This window comes from Cataglyphis hispanica, chromosome 7 (genome assembly GCF_021464435.1).
Source record: "Cataglyphis hispanica isolate Lineage 1 chromosome 7, ULB_Chis1_1.0, whole genome shotgun sequence".
Classification (NCBI taxonomy): domain Eukaryota; kingdom Metazoa; phylum Arthropoda; class Insecta; order Hymenoptera; family Formicidae; genus Cataglyphis; species Cataglyphis hispanica.
In genome coordinates this window covers 8,239,214-8,263,761 of record NC_065960.1, presented here as the reverse complement: position 1 = coordinate 8,263,761, position 24,548 = coordinate 8,239,214, and the positions used below count along the sequence as shown (strand labels likewise).

Below are 24,548 nucleotides of genomic sequence, written 5' to 3'. Positions count from 1 at the left end.
CCATAAGCTCTTTATCAGTAATCGCTAATTATTCTAAAAAGATTTATGGATAACTCGAACATTTCCGCTGAAAAACAATCATTTATAAAATTTTCAAAGAAAAGTCAGCGTAAGATAATGCAAAAATAGAACGCTATGTATAATAGATAAATATATAGTTAAGAGAATATATATATATATATATATATATATATATATATATATATATATATATATACGTTGGAGAAGGCAGATAAGAGGATAAAAACAATTCGCGTTCATCTTTTTATGGCGTTCGAAAGAAAATGAGAAAGGTTATATAAGGGACGTTTGCACGTAGAAAATGTGTCCCTCACCTAATAACGGATTCAATTACGCGGGTCTGTGTAGCACTCGAGGTTACCATGATATATAGCGCAATGTAAAATTTAAAAGTGACGCGTACCCCAAGACTGCTAACCGCCTCATGACTTGTGGTTTCCGTTTCGGCGTTATGGTAGCCATACTAACCGGTTTCGGTCGGAAACGGGACACTTCGTTCTCTCCGGGGAAATGTCTAAAAACGACCTGACTCGCTCTTGCCTCTGCTCGCTTTTTCCTCTCTCTACATATATAAATATATATCTAGCGTCCAAATGTTTTCCTACAAAGTTTGCCTCTTCCGTTTCATGTTAAAAATGCATCTCTCTGCATGTATAGGTCTAATCTTGACTCATTTAACATAATTCATGAAAAAAAGCTTCTTCTATATTTTCTACTTATTTAAAGATACTTTATCTTGCAGCGCTCAATGTTGTATCAAAGATAGAAGACGATTCATAATTAATTGTAAATAGTTTTTTATTTCTCATTAATTTGCACTTATATGTACATAATAATATAAATTAAAAAGCAGTATTAAATACCGAATATATTAGATATTATTATTACAAATCGGGTCTGTGATCAGTGCCAAGCGGATGTATAACGTGCAACTCGCTTAAAAATTGTATGAGAATAAAAGCAAAGTAGAGGGAATATAAGAGACCGCCATAAGAACGACGTGCGATAGCTCCCGTAATGTTCAGATAAATTATAGAAGCCACTAGTGAACAGAGGAGGAAAGCTAGGCAACCGGGTGCCATATCGCCGATCCTGATCTTCGTCTGTAGTTCAGGATCGGTAGCGGTGATAATGCCATAAGTCAGCCCTAGTCCCAGCAGAGTGTTAAACATCGGCCCGCCAAAGCAAGCTGCATATCCCATACGAGGAAATCCCCGTCTGGCAATAGCGACATTCGATACCAGATCTAGACAAAATTTCCAATTATCTTGCATGGATTTTTATATAAATATACAGAATTATTATATGAGAGATACAAATTAAACTGGACATTAAATTTTGAAGAAAAGTTATAATTTCGAGTCTGGAAAATATATAACATCACTATTAATCTGTTTGATATTGTACAGTTTGTTATCGTGTACAAAAATTTAATCTGAAAATGTACAAGTTTTCTTTTTCTTTTTTTATTGTATATGGTTTTGGTTTGCTCTAACTTTGCAAATATTTGGCAATAAAAAATATTTTCCAACATGACGACTCACCCCCGATACTGTTCCCCCATGCAAGAAAAGTGATACCCAGCATGGCGTCAGATATGCTGCATGCGTATCCTATGCACTGGAGTACCGCTATGACTTCCGTTGCCACCAAATAAACAATTATCATGGCACAGAAAAATCCCAAAAATGCAAATATCTGGAATTATGTTACGTACTTTATCATCGATATTAAAAAATAAAATTGATCTCTTTTTTTTTTTTTTTTGCATTTTTTGATGTCGTGAGCATTTGTTAAAGCTTCGATTATTTTCTTGCGTAAAAAAGAAAGAAAAAATACTCACATTATGGTATTTTGGTACATGGTCCACGTGAGTCGTTAGAAACACAATTGTACCAATTACGGTGCCGACAACGAGAAATAACGGCACTATTGGCACATTGCCAAAAGTCATCTGCCAAACTGCAATGAAACAGTTAAAATAAAATTAAAGTTGAGTGGTACAGATTGTGTTATGCATTGATTGTCGATACGACGATTATGCGTTATTGACTATCCGTCTGGATTTCGCATCTATCATATTGGAATGAAACGCGTTCTAAAAAACGCTTTTATAATATCGTTGGAAATTATTCACAAGAAAGATATACTAGAAATCAATATATGAGCAACATTTTTAATATCTTTGTCTTTATATAATAAATAATATAAATTTTGATTATATATAATTTCTTTATTTTTTTATTTACGAAAAAGGTTTTTAGAAAATATCACATTTCTCTCTCTCTCTCTCTTTTAAGTTAAAATGTTTTTCAAAAGTTTAATTGTATTATTAAATATCAGATTATTCTTTTTTTTTATTAGCGTATATGCGATTTATATATAATTGTTATAATATTATAAAGATCAAAGATGAAACGTACCGTTTAATAGAAATAGAGTTACCGTAGGTGTTACACACAACTGAAAACAATTCAATAACTTTGACCAGCCTCTTTTCTCAGCAGTATGATCTACAACCGGTATAAAGAGTTGCAAGAGGAACATGACAGGTGAACGTATAATCAAAATGATCTTAAACAATCCACTCGAGTTCTTCCAATCTTCTCTGCTGATCGGATTGATATCGTAAAAAAATTCTCTGAAAAGACCTACTGGTCGGGCGGAAACATAGTCGCTAATTTCCGGGCTCCACTTGACCAGATCGCCTCGTATTTTTGATCTCTCTATTTCCGTTGCGACGGCAATATCTGATTTAAACAAACATATATACGTATATAGAAACAGCAAATTTAATCATATTTGAAAATTTTAAAACGGGAATTAAGTCTGTAATATTTAAAAATCTTTGCTTTTTTAAAATAGAAAATTGAGATTTTCTAAATTTATTTTTCTTATTCTCGCATATCTATATTGTAAAAAATTTAACATGTGAAAGCTGTTAGATAAATACGCAAATATTTATAATAAAAATGTATTAACACATGGTTGTGACAAATCATTTCACGATTTATTTTTAACGAAATAATAATTTTAGAAAATGTGCGAGAATAGAGATCGATAAATTTGACATAAGAAAGAACGCATGGTTCTGCAAAAGATTTGAACTATTGAAAAATTCAAAAGAACTAAAGACATGGATATGTGCGATGAGTCGTAAAAGCGACGCTCGATACCTAGTTTGGCACGTAAGCCAAAAGCTCGCCTTCTAGCGGGAATCTTGGGAATGGTGGGGCTTGTGTCTATGTTCGCCAAGTAAGTATGCAGGACGTCTGGATCGGGTATACTTGGGATCCTGGCTGAAAGTACATAAGAATGTTCTCGGGAAAAGGGATCGATACTTAGTATGGAGAAAATTTTCTATAGGCGATAAAGAAGAAAAGAAAGAAAGAGAAAACAGGAGCTATATAATCGTCTCTTTTATACATTTTTACAGCGAATACAAGTGTTGTCAAGTGATTTCTTATTGTGAAATAGAAATAGTTTTTTAATGCGCATCATAAAATTTCTGGGGATACACAGAGGTATTTTAAGAATATATTTCTCTAGTAAGAGTCAGAAACTTCTGCAGTGATGAGTATAATTTTATTTATTTTTTCAAAGTTATAAAAGTTCTAGTTTATTACCCGAGATTCTTAAATAAGATATTAAAACTTCGCGAATGATTCGTTGATATAAGTCGAGAAATCTAATATATTTTACTTTTCAGTTTTTCCTCTTTGGTATCATATATCTGCATTATTATGATCACCACGATGAATAGTACATAGACCAGAATAAAACCTGCAATTAAAATTTATTAAACATTAAAAAATATCAATGTGTGTTATCTTTCTTATGAGATTATTTTCTTATATGCACCATTAGAGCTGGAATAAATGGCTTACATGCATGATATGCAAAAAGACTTAGATAACACTGTGCGTTTTCGTCTTAATTAAAAAAAAAAGGTTTAATTAAAGATTTTAATTCTTTAATTCTTTCCGGATGAAAAAGATTTACTGCCGAGAACAGAATTCTTTTAAGGGCTCTTAACGAAGCAAGTAATAAGTAAATGCGCATATATTAAATATGAGTTGTCTGCTTCTTGAAATTTGCTTTTATTTATATACATATAGCTATATTAAAATCGATTTTGCTCGGGAGAATTACGAAGCATCTAGATGAATAAAATTGAATTTCTGTCTGTTTACAATAATATCACGTTTTGCGATATGGAAAAGATGAATCAAGATATTCGACTGCTTTATATACGTGGCGCAACAATAACCTGCGCCAATGGCGCTTTGTACGAGTGGAAAATTATTTCCCTGGACTTTATCCGTTGCAACAATAATCCCTGCTTTCCCAGTGAAACGGATTCCTTGCCGCGGAATCCCGCAAAAATTCATCGACAGTCAGATTGCAAGCCCAGGCGGCAGGTTGTGGAGAGAGAGAGAGAGAGACTGCGGCGTAGCTTAATTAAATTTCGAAGAATTATCGTTATTCCAGAATGAAACCACTTATGGCTTCACCACAGTTAAACTTCCTCTTTCATTATGATGCGTCTGAGATTTGCCATAAATATATAATAAATAATAATGACATTATATATATTTATTCTTGAATATTCTAAAGCATCATCATTAGTATTTGAGAATAAAAAATTTTTTCATAATTGCGGTACTTGTGTGTGTTTTTATAATCTTACATTTTTGTTACAAGCCAGTGATTGTAAAAATAGGATATGATAAAAAGAAAAGAAATAAGTTGCATTTTTTATCATATTCACGGGTGAAGTAAATTGATTAATGTTTACAAAGAACATATAGCGAGGGATAGGAAAAAGTCGATTAATATTATTCTATCGAATTTGAATAAAAATAATAGACGTACTTACGGCTTCCCAGAAGTGAACCATTTCATCCCACACTATATAGTTTATCCAGCACACGGATGCGATATAAAAACAGGCATCTCTCATGAGAGATTTGAGTGAAACTTTAAAGGGCTTAATTATCGCTACGGAACCGGCAATCATCGAGGTCACGAAGACACCCGCTCCGATTAATTCGGTGAACATTATTATCTCTCCCTCGCCTCTCGACACGAGGGACGTGAAGATGTCAGGCGCGCCGTTTCCAAATGCCAATATCGTCACCCCAGCTATGTTATCCGATAGACGCATTACACTGGCCATTACCGCCAGTGCTGGACAAAAACTGAAATAAAAATATCGCAATGATTTATTTACAGCATCTATATATTTAAGAATTTGTAGAAAAGTTTTTTTAATTGCAATATAAATATAAATAATGGTATTGAAGATTCTCGAATTTAATTTCTTTAGCAAATTAGTTTAAATTAAATTTTTTTTTTAATTTTTAATTATGTAATATATTTTTCTTATAATATAAATATATATTTTCTCATAAAAAAAATATTAGATAAAAGTTTAGTAAATTGCATTATAAATTTATAACATGTTTCTTATATATTATTAAATGCGTCTTGATTTATATTTGATAGTTGGGGCACAATATATTATTATAAGAATGTTTTCTAGAAACATATTTATGACTTATTTTTAAAAAATATTAGAATAAAACAACAATACTTTCGCGGCAATAGCAGTTATTATATATAAAAAATATCACTAAAAAATCTCGGCTTTGGGGATTTCGAGATCCCATTATTGAGTGCATGGCAATCTGCCATTTTCCTCTGATATTTGTATAACTTGAAAGAGTAAGGGAACCTTTCGTTTATCATTTTGAAAAAAAAAGTAGAATGTAGACTGTTGAAATACGAGAAAACATGAATCTTTCGATTATTGGCTTGGCTTCTTGCCAAAAGTCAAAATTTGTGTTGTAGTTACGTAATCATTTACATATATTCTGTAGACGGCAATGTTCGTTTTCATCGGAATTGAACTTGGCCAAAGTTTCCAATTTTGGTACCAAGAAAAGATGCAATTTTATTGTCTGTATTTACATTGTGTTCTCATAATCTGCATTTACACATATAGAATTTATTTGCCTTTAGTTTTTATAAAAAAAAATTGTGTTAAAATATATAATATTTGATTCAGAAATTTAACAAAATTTATAAAATAAATAATAAATTAAATAAATATATAAATATATAATAATATAAATATAAATAATATAAATAAATTTATAAATTAAATAAAAGTTTACATGCCGATATATAATTATAGTTTCAATCAGAAATTAAAGATAATATATAATTATTTTCTATATATATATATATATATATATTAGAATGAATCAACTTACAAATTATCTGCCGTGGTTCCCAAGATCAAGAATAAATAGAGCAGCCATAAGAGTATTAGGGCCAAGCCACCAACAAACAGGTATAAGTTTTCGGATTTGAAGAAGCAAAACAACAATATTGTGTACTGAATCACAGAGTTTGAATAGCAGTCTTCAGTGTTCCATACCCATTCGCAACGTTCCTCGGCGGAAACTTGCCAAACGTACGAGCAATCATCCTGAAAAAAAGATTTGACGAAGAACTCGACGAGATGCGCAAACTGGAAGAGAGACGTCGATAACAATTTACCTCCCGTATAGGCAGATGCCCGTGTCTTAAAAAGGAGCTGGATATTTGCGACCTCATGTTCGAAAAAGCATAAAAGCGCAACGAAGCGATGTGTAACCTATATTTTGTGTATTTGCCTTTCACGGATCCGCTCGATCGTTGCCTATTCAAGCAAAAGCGAAACTTCAAGCGATACAGACAGAATGCTGTCACATACGTAGCCTACACTATGCACGCAGTTTGAAACATAAATTCAATACGATACATCCATAAAGGGAATTCTTCACAATGACATACACGTAGAAAGTGGGACATTCTGCATATATATTGATCAATGCCAAATATTATACTGAATATTTTATGCAGTTTACAATATATTAGCTTTTCATTCACGACGAAGAACGATATATTAAATATAATAAAAAGAAAATGCTTCATAAACATAATTTATACATATAAATTAGATTGTATGCAATTTTCAGCTATATTCAGATAAAAATGTTGACGATGCAGCACATTTCTCTTCGTGAAAAAAAAAAAAAAAAATGATACGGTCATAGACATCTCTTGACTACGGGAGTGTGCACTCAAGAATGTCGCTGCTTGATGACACTTATTCGCACTAGTCTGATGGCAACTAGAGGCTCATTAGACGCGAAGCATTTCTTTTCCCATTCCGTCCTATTTCTGTCCGTGACGAGGTAATGAAAAAAAAAAGCTGTCAGGTAACAGGCACACGGAAGGAAACTTCTCGCAGCAAACGGTTACGCTGTCGTTCAACATGCGATATTATATCGACACTTATTCGATATTATTGTCAGCTTACGATAATGAAAATTCAATGATGTGTCGCAAGCCGGCGATGCCAATTCGTTAAATCCATTATTATACCAACCCAGAACTTTCACAGTTATCAATTTTATGAAAGAATATTCCGTAAAGATAGTGAATATTCCGCAAAAGATAGTGTTGAATGTTTGCGAAACATCGCAAAAATTATTTCTCTCAAAATGCTCGCTAATTGAATTCATAAAAATGTTGTTATTATATAATCCATTGTTATTATATTACATTGCTTCTTTCGACATTTAAAATATTAAATAGAATATTCGTACAATACTCTCTCATCAAAATAAATTAAAATTTTGAGTTTTCCAATATTTTATTGAATATCCATACAAAACTTTCAGCTCTGCAAAATTGACATTAAGTGAGCTTATAAAAATATATTAAAATAATTATAAAATTTCTTGGTCTATTGTGAATATTATTAATTTTAAAAATAAATTAAGAAATTAAATAAAATTTAAGTTGCTATTTAAGTTAAAAATAGTGTTGAAAATCAGATTTTTATTAGATAACTAGTATGTTTTAGCATTAACGAGAAACCTTAGCTATATAAATCTTTCTTATCAGATATACGCAACGAGTTGGTAAAAACGATAAATCAGCTGGGTTGGACAAGACTCGAATAGTGTGATAAGAACTATAATAAATTAGATTTACAAGAGACTTGTTATTTTAGTATAAAATCTCAGAGTTCTTTTTAATGAATACTTGACTGCGTAAATTATTTTGAAGAAAAATCATGATGGAATCCGCGCTCTGACGTCTATCAGTCTATCTGCTATTGTTGCGTACTTTTTAACAATGTTCCATTAAGACCACCTTTCAACAGAGGCGTACTTCACCGTAATTGCCAACTTCAGCAAATTGTCATTTATCGCCAGACTTCTTTTGTGCTGCTTTTCGCTCTAAACACTTTATTGAATTGCATTCACAGGAGCACAAAGGAGCCAACGGCTTTACCCCAATTTATACTGCGCTTTTATTCTCCCTACGAGAGCCAAGCGTGCTCGCTTGGCTTTTCCGGTTTCCTGTTTTGGTTCTCTCTGTGCCGCCTACACACATTTATAATAAAGCGCGTGAGTGATATAAGGCTGGAATATGCAAAAGCTTCTTTCCGTAGTATAAGACGACCCTTACAATTAATGTAACAGCGCATTGTGTTGTTGAAACCAAGTATGTACGAGTGTACACACTCGGTTATGCCCGAGTCGTTTCTGCCGTGTGTTTTCAAAAATAATTTATATCAAAGTAAAAGCAAAAAGTCGTTATAAATGTTAAAAGAACGACGCAATTTATTTCAATTGAGTTGACTGTTTCGAAAAGATGACGGAATTTTTCTATAAATCTATAATCTTTCATGAGAGTTTATTTTTGTACCAAAAAAATGAGTTTTACCGTGAAAACTAATTTAATTTTTGTACTAAGCATATATTTATTTAAAATATAATAGCACATTTCCTTAATAATATCCGCGAATTAAAAATAAATAAATCGTTCTGATATTTTTATCAATTGCACTATTTCGCTTCGAGCCTCGTATATGTATATGGGATAAAAATTATGGGATATTCTATTGAAAGAATTAAAACACATAAGTTATTCGCAATAATTTTGCTTTAAAAAGAGACATTTTTTTCCACTTTAAAATTGCGTGTGAAAAATCGTGCCTCTCTGTGTTTATCGTATCGAACTATATTAAACTATATTAGAATTTCGAATAACGCGAGAAAAATTCAATTAATCTGAAATCACGGTCGTTCGTTCGGCAATTATCGGCAGGCGTCGAATAACTTGTTCCAACAGATGCTTGATCGGTTTTGCCTACTTATCGAAACAGATGTTTCTGACAGCGTGCTTACGGTATCGATATAATATATTTTTTCTTTTATCGATTAATTGAAATCTTTAATATTTTAATTTAATATTAGTTGATACATACAGAAAATATCGAGTAATATAAAGAATTATAAAAAGTCTTATAACAATTTTTAAAAACTTTTAAGTGCAGCATTTAAATATTCTGCATAAATAGTATAAAAGTCTTGATTCTTTGGAATGAAAACTCTTGTTCGATAATATTTTGTTTTGAAACTGCTCGATAATCTTCTGTATGAAAACCGTCGGATATCGAACTGCAGTCCTCAGCCCTTTCTCCACCCAAAGTAGGCCATGCTCGAGTACTGATCGGCGAGAAGAGACATTTCTGAGATCAGCACCCCACAGTAAATCGCTTCCTGCGTCCAGAGCAGTCCTCTGTGAGTGATGAAGCGTCGCGGGCATTTGTGTTCTGGCATTTTATATGATAAGAGGGTGCTTATTACCTTTGTTCACGGTACATACATTATATTACAAAGAAGTCACAAACAGGAGGTTAAATTATTAAATTTTATAAATAGGAAATAATTATAAATTTTTAATTCTCTTTTGCATCTTTTTTTGAAATCTTATTTTGAATTAATTCTTATAGTTAATATATTTTTTTTCGAGCAATTTCAAGCCTATTTTTCCTTTATCTTATCTTTGATTTGACTGATATTTTCCTGTCCGACCTTACATATTTTGAATAAATATCGTGCTTTGAAACCAAACAGTAAATTTGTAATAAGCATTAAAAGCTGTTCAATATACATACGTACAAATTGACTTACGGATTATTTAACGATAATGCAAACTTCAATTGGGTTTTATATGATCGTTGGATAATGATATCGCAATAAATAAATTATTTGCTCGACAGTACGGCAATATGCATTATTCCCTCTGCGTGCAGGCAATATTGTGTAGATTCGTCGCTACCACAAGTACCACAATGGCGTAATCGGTGAGGGATTAGTAGAAGAATTGAAAATGTTTGAAAAATATTAATATATATTACAAAAAAATATATCATAAAAAAAGCCTCTGCTTAAATTAAAACAGTGATGACTGTCGAGAATTATTAATTTTCGACAGCAAATATTTCTAATTATTTTAATTAAATTTAACTTTTTATATAATTATTGAAATATAATGATGTGTTTGTGCCTTTATTCTAATAACTGTCAATTGTTGTAGCAACATTTATAAGTACTTTGATAAATTAATGACGCTGTGTTAAAGAATTTTTTTTCTAATTTTTATAATAAATAAGAAAACAGATATTTTTTAAGATATTAGTACATGTCAGATTTGCGATTCTATTGAAGCAATTGAGGATTAATATTTTAATTATTAAAATTTTTCATTTTTTACTCCGTTTTTACACGATATACACATATGCAATAAAAAAGAAGAAATCAAAGCGCTTGCGAAAACTTTTTTAATCGTTTCCGGCATGTTGAATCGACATCCACTCCATTATCAAGAACTTCTCTTGCTCTCTGTATACCTACGGAAGAGTGTTCTTTCCGTGACCTTCGCGCGGATAAGCTTCTTTCGACATTTAATCCTGCCCAGAAACAAAAAAGCAGTACATACACAATACAGAGAGCTGCGGCGCCCATTCGATGCACTTAACGTTTTCCAGCAGCCGGGGTCATTCTCTCTCCCTTTGGCGCATTTCCACAGTATTTGCTGCGGTACTTGCTCGAATGCCCGGTAAAGGGCAGCAAACACCTGCCTCGCTATAGTGGACGGGTCTATTTGTGATCCCAGACTAAAGTAAATAACGCTGTTCCCGCCGTGAGAATCCAGATAATCCTCAAGATCTACGAGACGGTGGCTTCGGGCTCGATATCGGAATATGAATATCTCCGATTTCCTTAAATTCTCGCGCCAGAAGATGCGCCGCGTTCACGGTCGTTCGTCAAGATCAACGATATTCTGAATCGAAGGATATCGGAGTCATGCAAATCATGCTCTCAATATTTTTTTGACCTCGTAATTTTGTAACAGTTTATCAGAAAGCAACATTCTATATTTGCGATAAATTTTTCAACTCATATCTAACCATTTAATATGATTGGTCATATAACGTAAATTAATGTAAATTTATTTAACGCATATTTTTGTAGCAATAATCATTACGGCTATCATTTATGTTTTTATTATATATATATATTTAGAAAACAGTATAATTAATTTATATCAAAAATGAAAATCTAGATTTGCTCTATATGACTGTACATAAGAGAACTAAAAGCTTTGTGTAAAAATATTTCAATAACTCATTTATCTGCGATATTATTATTAATTTTATTATCAATATTAAATGAAATTTCGAGAATTTATGCGGCGCATACCAAACTCACGAAAACTAAAAATAGCATCGTTGATAGGCGGAATTTCTAACAGCAATTTTGGGATAAATTCCGCGCATCTGCTTCTCTACCTATAAGCCAGCTTCTTGGTGATCGGTAGAACTGCCGTCGTATTAATCGATCTTTCAAGAAAACTCATTCGCCTGGTATAAGGGCTGAACCAGTTAGGGATGTAGCTCGAATTCTCAGGATTCCTAAGGACCTCGTTCGACCACGATGGCGCGACGCTGCTTATAATGCCAACCCAGATATATTTAAAGAGATAGAAGTGATATTCAGAAAGCATTTTGCTGAACAAAAGTCTCATACGAATAAATCGAAACGTCGCTTTCTCGTGTCAATGATCCTCTTCACTTTCGCATGATCCAGCATGGGATCCAGCAAATTTTCACACCGATATTCTAGGTCAGGTATCTAATATTCTGCCTGAAAATCGTGAAATCCCGGAAGCTGAGTGAGCGATCGAGTGCTGACCAAAGTGAACGAAATGTCCACGTCGGCCAAGGGAATCCTTGCGAGGGAAGTGCGTCACCGCGACGGTCTCGTGATCTCTCGCGGAGAGCCTCTTCAGTAAGGGCTCATACACGTTGTAGTGGCTCTTCGCTTGGGAGGGAAATATCACCGCTACCCTAGACTTTATCGACCGTACCGAGCAAACAAGCGATCACGACTAACGACGTCGCCGTAATCTTTATCGTGTGTCAAGAACGATCAACTTTGGATCATTAATCTTTTTGAATTGTTTATCAAAAAAAATTTCTATAACATCGAATTAAATGGGTGGAAAAAAACATGAGGCAATCTTTTTAAAAATAAGTTGAAAATATTAATAATTGTTTTCTACACTAGAAAAAAATATTCAGATTGTATTCTATTGTAATAATTTTAATTATTTCTAGCACATTCATATAATTAAGATATTAAATAAATAGCCAGATTTCTTAAATATTTACATACATAAAAAAATATAAAACCACAGACGATTTTTATCTGCTCTAAAGTTAATGATAACGAATAATACTTAGAGAACTTTGTACTTAAACTTAAATATAAAAAATAAAAAGTAGAAAATCAAAAATTATGTATAGAAATATGGCCAACAAATATTCGACGGAAACTAGTACATATTTGAAAATGAATTTCTGCGCACTTTGTAGATCGAATTATTTCTCAGGACGCAATACTGATCAATTGTCTCGTTCTGTGAACGAAATTGGGAACGCGAGTTTCGAGCTTCGGGTACTTTCTAGCGCGAGATTAAAGTGAGATTCATTTATTAAGAAATGCATTAGGGAACGAGAATGTACTGAGGGAAGGGTTGGAGCGAAGGAAATGAAAAGCGAATCGAGAAAGAAAAGATTTCAGCGTTTATACCGTTCGTTTGCTTCGAGGAAATCTCAGACGTACTCTCGCTCTTAATCCGTTTGGAAAATGTGCCGATTCGAGATTGCACGTATATCGTTCGCATCTATCCACTTACTAGCATTGCAACTTCTCCATTTACCGAATTACCCAGAACATTTTTCGAAATGACAAACAACGAACACAAATACACACGTCTCCGAGTACGCATACATTTCAAACCGCGCAAGATTGAAAACGCTGTGTGTCGCGGATGAAATATTAGTGGAATATTGCGGAGATATTCACGTTTGTTTGCGCATACAAAGCGAATATTTTTGCTAATTTTATGAAATTTTACTCGCTATCTAGTAAAACTCAACGCAATAAAAGTATTCTGCATTTTAATTTAGATAATATATTCAATGTGATTTTACAATTTGAAATTCCTTTTATCAAGTTTAAAAATATCACTTTCATCGAAAGAAGAAAGATAGTCTCTTGTTATTTTTTATATATTTCTATAATACTTTCTCTCTTTTAATTAAAACCATACGAAACGTCTTTATATCATACATTTTTATTTATATTAATACCGGGAAGAATATTTAAAAAAATATCTAATATCCTAAAAATAAAAAAGTTTTATCTAATATGATTGTGCTCATAATAATCCTACTATAATTTATTAACATTTTCCAGAGTTTTCTCGCGAAATACTCGCTGATTTAAAATCGTGGATATATCGCTGGCGTTATTTCATTCTCGGAATCTTCTTCAGCGTGTGGATTGTGTATGGGGATTTTCTAAAGCTGCTGAAAGAATATATAGAGATATTGCAGAAAAAGAAAATCAAAGAATTTCCGTAGAAGGTTTAAAAATCGCTTTACACATATAAAATTACGAATTAATCTAGAGATGGAAAACATATTCACCGCATTAATGTGAAAACTAATTTAGTATTCTTGCAACAATAATATAACAAATGAAAGTTTTTTAAATATTTAATAGAAAGATTTGAAAAACTTTGAAAATCAATAGCGAATATAACTAGATAGAACATAATATCTTTTTTACATTTCTATTTTTTGGTTTAACTTAATCCGCTTATCTCCGATATATCTAATATATTAATGTATATGTGTGCACAAAACCTATATATTTTGTGAATTATGAACGAGTCAATTCCGAGTAGAGAGTAATCGCGATTACAGCACAAAAAGTCGAATGGTATTTTACTGAATTTAATTTACATGCAATTTTTCGCATTGTAATGGCACTCTATTATTTCCGTGCATCACAATGTGGAATATTAAAAAATATCAGAAATACCACAAAGTCCATCAATGCATAATTTTATAAATTGAAGTGCATAAAAAAAACGATAAAAACAATCTCAACGGAAATTTCTTTCCAATTGGAGTTTTGCGACAAAATATATAAAACAATGTAAAAGTATATTTAAGATATATAGCATACATATTTAAAGTAATGCAAAAGTTTTTTTATTTTGCCTGCAAATTTATCGATATGTGCATCCACAGTTATACATTTAACTTCTTTAATTACTAAATTTTAACTAAACATAGTTTATTTAATATTTTATTTTTAAAGAAAAATGTATCTCTAATTATAAAAAAATATTTTATAAATAAAAAAGAGAGAGAAATATATAGTTACATAATCTATTATAGGTATAGGAATCTATTTATATTTTTTTCGTTTTTCTTGGCAATGGATCAAAAGACAGGAATTATTTAATGAAATACAGAGTTGATCATTCGACCGGATCGCAAGATAGATAATCGTACTTGTACAATACAAGCGCGCGTTAAATTCGTTATTGCAACCAGAGACGAGCTTAAGTAAAGCCGCACTAGCGCGTTCAATTTTGCGAAATGATATAACTTGCGCTTCTTGTAGTATCAGTACAGGTGCATCTAGCCTGGATACTCGTCTTTATTTGCTTCCAGCGTGTTCATATATTCTCTCTCTCTCTCTCTCTCTTTATTTCCCTCTGCAGTGCTACCGAAACCTATTCTAACCGCAGGTTATAGTTCCATGTTCGAAAATCCTACATGTTCATCCGAGTTTCTACGCGGAAGATTACTAAACCGCTCGTTTTTCGGATTTTCCAAAGATCCATGCTCAAGCAGAAATGAAAGTAAGATCTCATCAAAATACGGAGGATTTCGGAAATGCGGGCTTGTTATAATGAGCATTTTCTAATTTAAAAAAAAAAAAATTATTAATTACCTTATTTTTAAGAATTGATTCCTGTTTTTAATAACAAAAATATCAAATTTTTTTATAAACGATTATACTGAAAAGAAATTGATTGAAATCTATTTCCGCGAATAATCTTTTCCGACTTTAATTATAAAACTCAAATTTGTATTAAAAAAATTGTAAAATTTATATAAAAATTTAAAAAGGATGAACTATATATTTGGTTTTGAAATGAAATTAGTATTAAAGTTGATTATAGAAAGAAAACAGGTGTATGTCATATAAACATATTACAGCGTCATATTTGACTGTCGTATTAATTAATTCATCAGCCTAATTTTGCTAAAGCTTAATTGCACTTTAACAATATATGCACCTAAACACGAATCCGACGATGGCAATAAAACTAAAACGCGAAGCGACCATTAGAGCAATATTATTATCAAAGCAAAGCTTTTCCATAAATCCGTTCTAAGTGACGTCAATAGTAAATTACATTATACAGCAGTAACATTTATAACGAAGAAAAGCATTTGTGGGCGGCAATCGTGCGGAAATACCGACGGGAAAACTGAGAAAAGCAAGACGTGACTTCTCTTCAGGAGCGAGATAAAAAAGCGACGCAATGTCGCATACACGATCGTATGCTAATGTCCTATTCCGCGACCCACTTCCACCTTAAGCGAGCCTCGAAATTATTCTGCCTCCTAAATTAAATGGGGCCAACTCGGTAATTGCTCCCTCTTACATCGCGCATTAATTAGCTCACGACGATATCGTGAAAGTTTCCTACAACTGGCTTACCACCACCCCACCAGCAGACGTACTTCTTACATTCTGTAGTCTGCTAGAAATTGAGATAAGAGACTATATAGTCGTTCCAACGTACGATGTGAATAGTTGATCGTCTTACAAAAACGTGTATCGTCAGTTAAATAAGCGCGAATTATTGGCAAAAATAAGACAAATATTATTAAATACTGTAAATAGTGATTAGACAGATTCGATTATTCAGTAGACATTTAAAAAAAAAATCTAAAGACATTAAATATGTGGATACATATGTTTTTAATATGTAAATATATTTACTTTATTTCAACAATATTGTAAAATATGATATTATGTAGTACCGATGTATTATATTTGAATGTGCAAATAAATCCATATATATTATATGTATAATTAAGATATTATTAGACAATTTAATGCAATCATCTGATACATGTATCTATTAAAAAATATATCGATATATTTATGAGGTATCATTCTCATCACTATTATATCGTCACATCTTTATTTTATACATGACATATATTGTCTAAAGATAACAACGCGCTTAAGTTTGGTGCATTAATTAATCTCGATGGCGTCACAAAAGTTTTACAGGCTGTACCACAAATCTCTGAGAAGACGCGAATGTTCCTCTCACGACGTGGTACTTGAAATTCAGATAAGAAAGCCTTCACTCTTGTCTTTTCCCTACTCAGATCCCCCGACCACTTCTTCTTCTTCTTCTTCTTCTTCTACTATGGCTTTGTCTTCGCTTGCAAGAACGAGCATCGCGTGACTCTCCATCAGTTGAACTTCGTCCCGACTTTACCGAGAGCATCGTTGACTTTCTGCTAAACACTGATGAAACACTGCCCGACAAATAACACCCGACGCGCACTCGTTTAAAGTCAATAAATTATTTATGCGCTAAGCTTCAACTTCTCAGAAACATCCGTCTCAAGATATAACATGCGATACTATAATGTCATACGTATCCTGAAAAGTATCGTATTAAGTAAAAGAATCAAGATCCGTGATTTTTTTGGAGAAAGGAGAGACTCTAGATTTTCGAATTGAATTTGCAATAATGCAGTATAAAAACAAATCAATTTATAAATAATACTCTTATTAGAAGAAATTAAATATTTACGGCAAAAAATAAAAAAGAATTAAAATCAACTTCTTAAATATGTTTTTCACACATTATGCTATACAGATTTCTTTACCACGCTAAAAATTTTAATCTACACGTAAAATTATTTTATATATTAGTTACAGATCTACAACGCAATGCGTTTTGCAAAATTTTTTTTCAGTCAAAATATAATGCATGTTTCAAAAAACCTTGCACGCTAAATGAAGGAACGCGTAATCGATCTTCCGTAGCAAATTAGGACCGCAAACGGAAACTGGCCCCCGAGACCATAGAATATCCACGACTGTTTACGATGAAACGGTAGTCATGCGCAAGCCTCGTTAAGAGGTTTCGTCCGTCGCTCGTTACACGTCGTCACTGGTGGATAGTATACCATAGAAGGAAATTCGAGGGAAAGGCGAGCTCGTTTTTCTCTCCTACATATACGGCGACAACGGGCGTCCAGAAGTGTCCAATCTGTCCATTTCCGCGAGCAACCAACCCAACCAGCTTGGTCGTCTCACCCCAAGTATCGCGCGTCGCTCATTACCGGCGACGGACAAAAGGCGACCCCACTTTTACTCTACGACGAGTACTCTTCTACGGGACGTCTAAAAATACAAGTACTTTACTCGTACCTCGTCACCTTTGTGCGAGTCTCATGTTGTGTACGTATGTACGTGCGAAAGTTGCCAGACCGTAGTTTTCAGCGTGAGGTATTCGCATAAAGGTAAACGTCGGACACCAAGAGTGATTAAATGTGTCTCGAAGAAAGAAATGCACACTCGTAATTTCGCTTTTATACACGATAATGCGAGATAAATATAATGAGTTTTTACAGAAGAAAGAGAGATGTTAGTCTACGATGAATCGATCGATCATTTGATTTTATTATTCATTAGCTATTATATTCTGTCCTATAAGAATTTAAAACAAAAAAAATTTGCACACTAAAGTTTGAATCGAGAAAATGATAAGAAAAAATATTTAGAACATTCGCGAAAGAGAGCGACACGCATAATGCTCTTTGAAAGGTGGCTTTGTTTCATAATAAAGAAGTCGAAAATATTGGAAATAGGCGATTAATATTATGCTGAATGACCTATTTTACAATTTACAATATCTTTGAAAATATATTACTTCTATAATTAACGCAGTAATTAGTCGCTGTGCAGTGTTATAATTAACAGAATAATGGCGATATGCAGAATTTAACTAGCTGCCCCCATCTGTATTGCAAGCTTTCGTTAATAACATTCAGTAATGAAACATTGCATCATGTTGAAATATTACAACAAAAATTATTAATTTCCGCTCATTTAAATTACAAACGCATTGTGGTAATAATTAACAAAATATTCTTATTAATTTGGTTTGTTGATTTTTATGCAGAATAATATACACACCCCGAAAAAATTCAATCCTTATGATGACACAATTGAATTTGACATCTTACGATCCGTTTATTTGTGTATAAGCAATAATTTGTATGTAATTAAAAATTTTATTTAATTCAACAAAATTGAAAAAAAAAATGATAAAGCGATTTAAACAATCTCAAACTTTTTCCCTGCACGCGACGAATTTTTATTGCGGTAGTGGCAGTGTATATTTCACGCAGAAACTCAAATAGGAGTCATTAGTTTGCTGTTTAATTCCTTGAAAGAAAATGTTGCGCGAAAAGTAGCTCGTTACTTTCCAACCATCGCGGTCGTCTAATTGGAAAAGATCGCGGGCAAGCCGCATCTCTCGTTGGTACCAGAAACTACGGAATACGCATGGTCGGATTTATTCTCGACTTTTCCCCTTATACGCTTTTGCGTGCCAACGCTACAGCGCATCGAAATGCAGTGAACAAAAGTCTAAAATTACGCGCCGCGAGGCTAGAATGATTAAAGTTAACGAGCCAAGGAGTAATTTAAAAAGTTTCAAAAATCATAGCCTCATTGTGCGGATGCACGTGGCTTTCGCATCATTTATTTTTAATTAACGCAACGATTTAATACAACGCTAGTTTTTTTATAGGATATTGTTTGTAAAATTTGAGATTAAAATTGAAAGATAATTAATAGATTAAAATAATATTACGCGTATTTTTTTTCTCTAAATCTTTTCCATTAATTATATGTTTGCCATCCTGTGCGCATTTTACAATTACACGCTTTTTAATTAACTGAAATATTATAAATGCGCGTAATACGCGTGCTATTTATTTTGTGTATATATGTATATGTATATGTATATGTATATATATATATATATATATATATATATATATATATATATATATACATAAAGGAGATGTTAGAATTTTGTTAGATTTTTGATGTTAGAATATTTACTTATAGGCACGAAGAAAGGGACTTGATACAAAAAAAGTTGCAGATGCGGAAAATTATTTCTTTATAAAAAAAAGGAATTTTCTTTAAAATTAATAAAAATATAAAAAATTATACAATTAATGAATATAACACTAAACTAAAATTGAAGAAAAAATTTTATTTTTATTTCAATTGTAAGATAAATATCTTTGTAATTAAACTTAAATTTTAAGGTCTCTTTTAAAGCAAAATTTATTTAAAATTAAACAAAGATTAAATTTCTGTTCGTACTTATATACTTTTAATAATTAATACTTTTAACTTTCTCACTTGATAATTTTTTATTTCTAAAGTTTAAGTCATGAGAAACTTTATTATTCACATTTGCGTAAAATTTTAAGATTTTTTCTTAATTCATATTGTATATTAAAAATTATCTATTGACTCTTTTTCTGAAGGAACAAATTGCTGCAATAGACTTTAACACTTGCCTCGTAACAAAAAATTGAATAAGAACGCATTGCAAATCGCAGTCTGCAATTTGTTAGGCACTAATGGTAAATTCAAAGGTGTCTATCCAACGACAGACATTGCGCGTGTAATGAAATTGACCATGATATACTGTGCAACGAGAGACGTTCCTTTGATTTGAGAGAAGGCAACGAGCGAATTGCCGAGCGAAGGCCTCGCGGTAACGTGGTAAACGAGGGTGAATCTGTGCACGAGAAGGGTAGCGATGGATGTTCCCTTAATTATACGGCTAGCACGTATAACGTTGGCATATAAATTTCGGACTTTTGAAAAATAGATTGCTGACGATGTTGTACAAAGGAAAACAGCCATGTGTTTTACACATTAACAAGGAACATATTGGCTAGAATATTAAACATATATTATTAAATTATTGACGAAAATATTAAAAAAATAATATTTCTTTACTTTATTTTATTTTTAACAATATAGAACGATATAAAAATCTAAACGTCTTTTTTATTTGAAAAAAATAATACATTGCTATAACTTTTATTATGCAAAGCAAATTCAACTTATAACGTTTATTCTGATATAGAAAAAGGCATTATATGTAGAATATCTTAATAGCGCGCTGTGGGGCTCTAAACGCAATAACGAGATTGCCTCCACTTTACTCCTAAACAGTGAGATTCGTAGCGTAGGTTTCGTCCACGTTATTTTCCAGCGCACCATCGAAAGATAGATACTTGTAACATTTCCTTGCTTGATCGAACTGTTAATATTCACGCTATTTCCGTGTGTATTGAAGAGATTTTTCGCGCTATTTCGAGATACGCTATTACGAGATTTCACTTTAGCTCTCCCTCTCTTTTCTTTATTATGTTATTAAATATTAAAAATTAAAGATTGATAAAATTTGTTGAACTAATTCATAAATCAACATTGAGCTGCTTGACATTTCAGGCAGTCTCGACGTTATCTGCCATACAAAAACCTAAAAACTGTAATAAAAGATGTAACCATCACCATAGGAGAGATCACAATTATTAGTGGCGATCATTCTCGCTCGCATTCTTCGGTCGCTCGAATGCCCCGCGGATTCAACCATTTTTTTTTTCGGACATAGGTGTCCTGTCGTCGGCAGGATGTACATAATGAAATTGGCCGGACAAGCGTTCGAGTCGGGCGGGGAGGGGCGTCCCTTTGATTCGCTGGACGAGGCAAAAGGCCGGGGATAAAGGGTACCCCGAGATAACTCGTCGAACGAGGGTGGAAGTCCGTGCCGCTGAAAAGAAGAGCGGGGTGAGTTGTTAGCGAGAAATCGAAAAGAGAAATCCGAGGCTAGCCGAGCGAGGGTGAATTTTCGGTCGGCGCCGTTTCCCCGTAATTCCACGTGTGCTCATTCTAGATAACCCTAGCTAAGCAACCCTTGCTAAAACCTTAATGATGCAGTCCTAACCGTGCGATTCTATCGGAATATCGATGATTACAGGCGGAACGTGTTGAGGTAAGCTTGCTTGTTTGAATCGTCCTATACGGTCAAGATAATATAATTTTCTATTATCGCATAAAAATATTCTTTTGTAAAACATTTCGTATGCAAGATGTATATATTTTTATTTTATTTATTTTTTTTTTTATAAATTATAAAAAATATGTACCCTTTAAAAAAGATCTTTTTAATCGAACTCTTTAGGATTTTCCGTTAATGATACCCGAAGCACCGTTATTAAATAAGGGTTAATCGCACTTCAGTCTGGCACCAACCAAAAACTTGCTGGCTGATGAAGATATTTCGCTGAACTAAGCGGGAATTAATTGCTGAATTCGGGTTCCTTCCAGAACAGCACCCGTTCTCCTTACAAGCGACGGTAAAAGCAATCTCTCTTTAATAACTTGCCGGAAAGAGGGTTTGCCTGGTATATACTGTATACATGTATTGCAAATATATGTGAAATATACACATAATATGTTTCCTGCTTTTCTCAGGAAATCTTTTGTACGATATTAATGTATACCTGGAAATGAATGAAATGAGAATTTTAACGGAAAGATTTTTATCCCTTTATAAAATTCTATAATACTTATAACACACAAAGCAAAGTCTTCTTACATATAAATTTATTTATATAATAATAATTAATATATGCAAAATAGATATTTGATTATTTTTATTCAAATATAATTTAAATTGCAGTTAAATAATATAAAATTAATTTTGATAATCAATTTTATATATAAATAAATAATTATTGTCTCTCTCTATTATAATTTATCTCAATTATTGGATAAATAGAATCGATTTAAGCTGTATATCAAATTTTTTCTTGAATATAAAATTATAATTTTATTTTAGGGCAAATGCTTTTGCTTTTACTTTTTCAAGAGCATTTGTTTCATTTGTGTAATCCAGATATTTATTATCAAATTAAAAAGTATCAATTTAAAATAAGAGAGAAATTCAAGAATCTTAAAAGACATAACTGTTGGGTAACACTATTCTTTTTTCAAACTGGGAAATAAAAATGCAGATTTTACGCGCGCAGAATTATGGACTGAATATTCATATTCCGCTCACGTGTGTGAACTTGAGATAACTTTTAAACGATAGTAGTAGCTATCGACTCGAAACCAGCGGCAAAATATCGATATTCGCATCTGTCAATGACTCCCTAACCGAGAAAGATATTTCACTCGGCTAAACGAGAATTAATAGCCGATCTCTCGTCCCAAAGGGACGTGAATCTTCTTACGAAGTGGGACTCAAAAGGGGCGAAAAAAGTATGCTTTCCGAAAAGAGAGGGGTTATCCGCCTTCGAGTTTGAAATACGATCGAAAGTAGTAAGACGCTCGCAAAGGAAAACCTATCGAAGACCTTACAGCTTTTACAAGATTATCCTAACGGAAGGTTTCTATGCGAAGGAATTTGCAGGCGATCAATAAAATCACGGAGAAATACAAGTTGAATTTATATGGATAAACAATCAAATCGCTACAATTATGTAAAATTTTATTAACATGTAATGACATTAATACAAATCTGCAATTCTTACAGCAAAATATAAAATTTTAATGTATCATTGCGTCGAATCGCACGATAGTCTATTTTCGAAATGAAAATTCGTGAATTTATTGCTATGGCGGAATGAAATTTTTGAACTGCGTCAGCGGAAAACGCGACGTCTGCGGTTTTAATATTGCGCAAGTGGATAGCAAAGTCTCCCAGTAATTGTTTAAAGCGTATACTATATGTTTAGAGCAAAATCCATGCGTTAATATTTCACAGAAATAAGACAGTCTGAATATAAAATATTATACTTACATCTTCCTATTTCTCTTTTTTTTTAAACGCAACATTTCAATGCATATTATTTATATTCCATGTGATTCCTCTATTCCAGAATAATAATGAGACAAATTTTGTTGAATAATCTCTACGAATTTGGTTCTACTTAAGTTGATAACGATTAATGTAGAGTTTTCTATATTGTTATACATGATATATATATATATATATATATATATATATATATATATCACAACGCGCGAGTTTAATTCATAAAAATTATAAAGCTTTAATTCCTGTAGATCAACAAGGCAAACTTTGCGCTCTTATACATTTTATGTTCTGAAATTCTAGAAAATACAAAAATTTAGTAAAATATTAATTAATTAACGTTGGCTTTGAGGTAAATCTAGATGCTGCTGTTTGAGCTATAATTAGAAATCTCGCATTGACTCTGATGTAGTTATGTCGGCTCTGTGTATGTGTCCTAAGAAGGAGAAATTTCAACTCAGGGCAATACCAGCCGACAGCTTTTCGTCCATTATAATCTCAGTTGACTTTCCACAAGTCACTCTACTCCAGAGGGAACGTTGCCTTCACAATGTTCACCATTTAGAAATACGTTTCACATCCCCTTCAACCGTTCCACAATTGAATTCAATTAGTATTGTTTCGAAGAAAGAGGGTGCCTCTCTACGAAAACTTTCTTTCTTCTTGGAGTTTATCTTGCCCTTTTTGTTTCCATTTGTATCCCTTCTCGCGCCGGCAAACCTGCAGTCTGCCATCCTTAAAATTAGTTCGCATCGGCGTGATGCATGACGGTAAACGCGTTAGACGCGAGAAGTCTTTTCGGCTGACAATAAAATTTAATCAATTCTTCTTACGATGAAGACACAGAGAAAATAGAAAACATTTTTAATTTTTTTTAAATTATATTAATTAATTTCTCCATCAATTTAAGCATACAGCTATATGTCCTATATTGAGTAATTTTTAAATCGACAATGTTTGCATTTATAAGATATAAACACTTATATTTCTTTGTAATAAAGAATGAGACATTATAAACAAAAGTTAAAAACCAGCTAATATATGAAAGAGTCAAAAATGATTTTTTTTTTAATTTATCTGATAAAAAATATAGCAAATATATTGTAGTTTAATATAGTTTAATTATAGTTTAATATTGGCTGTTTTTACCACATACAATCAATATTTTGAACATTAGAAATTATGCATTTTCTTGAAAAATGTCCATTCAACATCAAAGCATTTATGGTTGAAGATCTCGCAGGACATCATGCTCATCCCGATAAAACAATCGAGCTAAACGGCCG

General features: G+C 32.5%; 1 protein-coding gene and 1 pseudogene across 1 annotated transcript; both read right to left on the bottom strand.

The window, feature by feature from the left end:
- Positions 1-905: 905 nt before the first annotated feature.
- On the bottom strand, positions 906-6,645 carry LOC126850969 (mitochondrial sodium/calcium exchanger protein-like). Its single transcript, XM_050594460.1, has 9 exons — positions 6,589-6,645; positions 6,300-6,517; positions 4,897-5,234; positions 3,724-3,804; positions 3,198-3,320; positions 2,445-2,771; positions 1,865-1,983; positions 1,566-1,719; positions 906-1,267 (listed from the first exon to the last, which is right to left on the bottom strand). The coding sequence occupies exons 1-9, from the start codon at positions 6,643-6,645 to the stop codon at positions 906-908; spliced, it is 1,779 nt and encodes a 592-aa protein (XP_050450417.1).
- A 2,912-nt stretch (positions 6,646-9,557) lies between these two features.
- Positions 9,558-16,799, bottom strand: LOC126850968 (UDP-glucosyltransferase 2-like; annotated as a pseudogene).
- Positions 16,800-24,548: the final 7,749 nt, after the last annotated feature.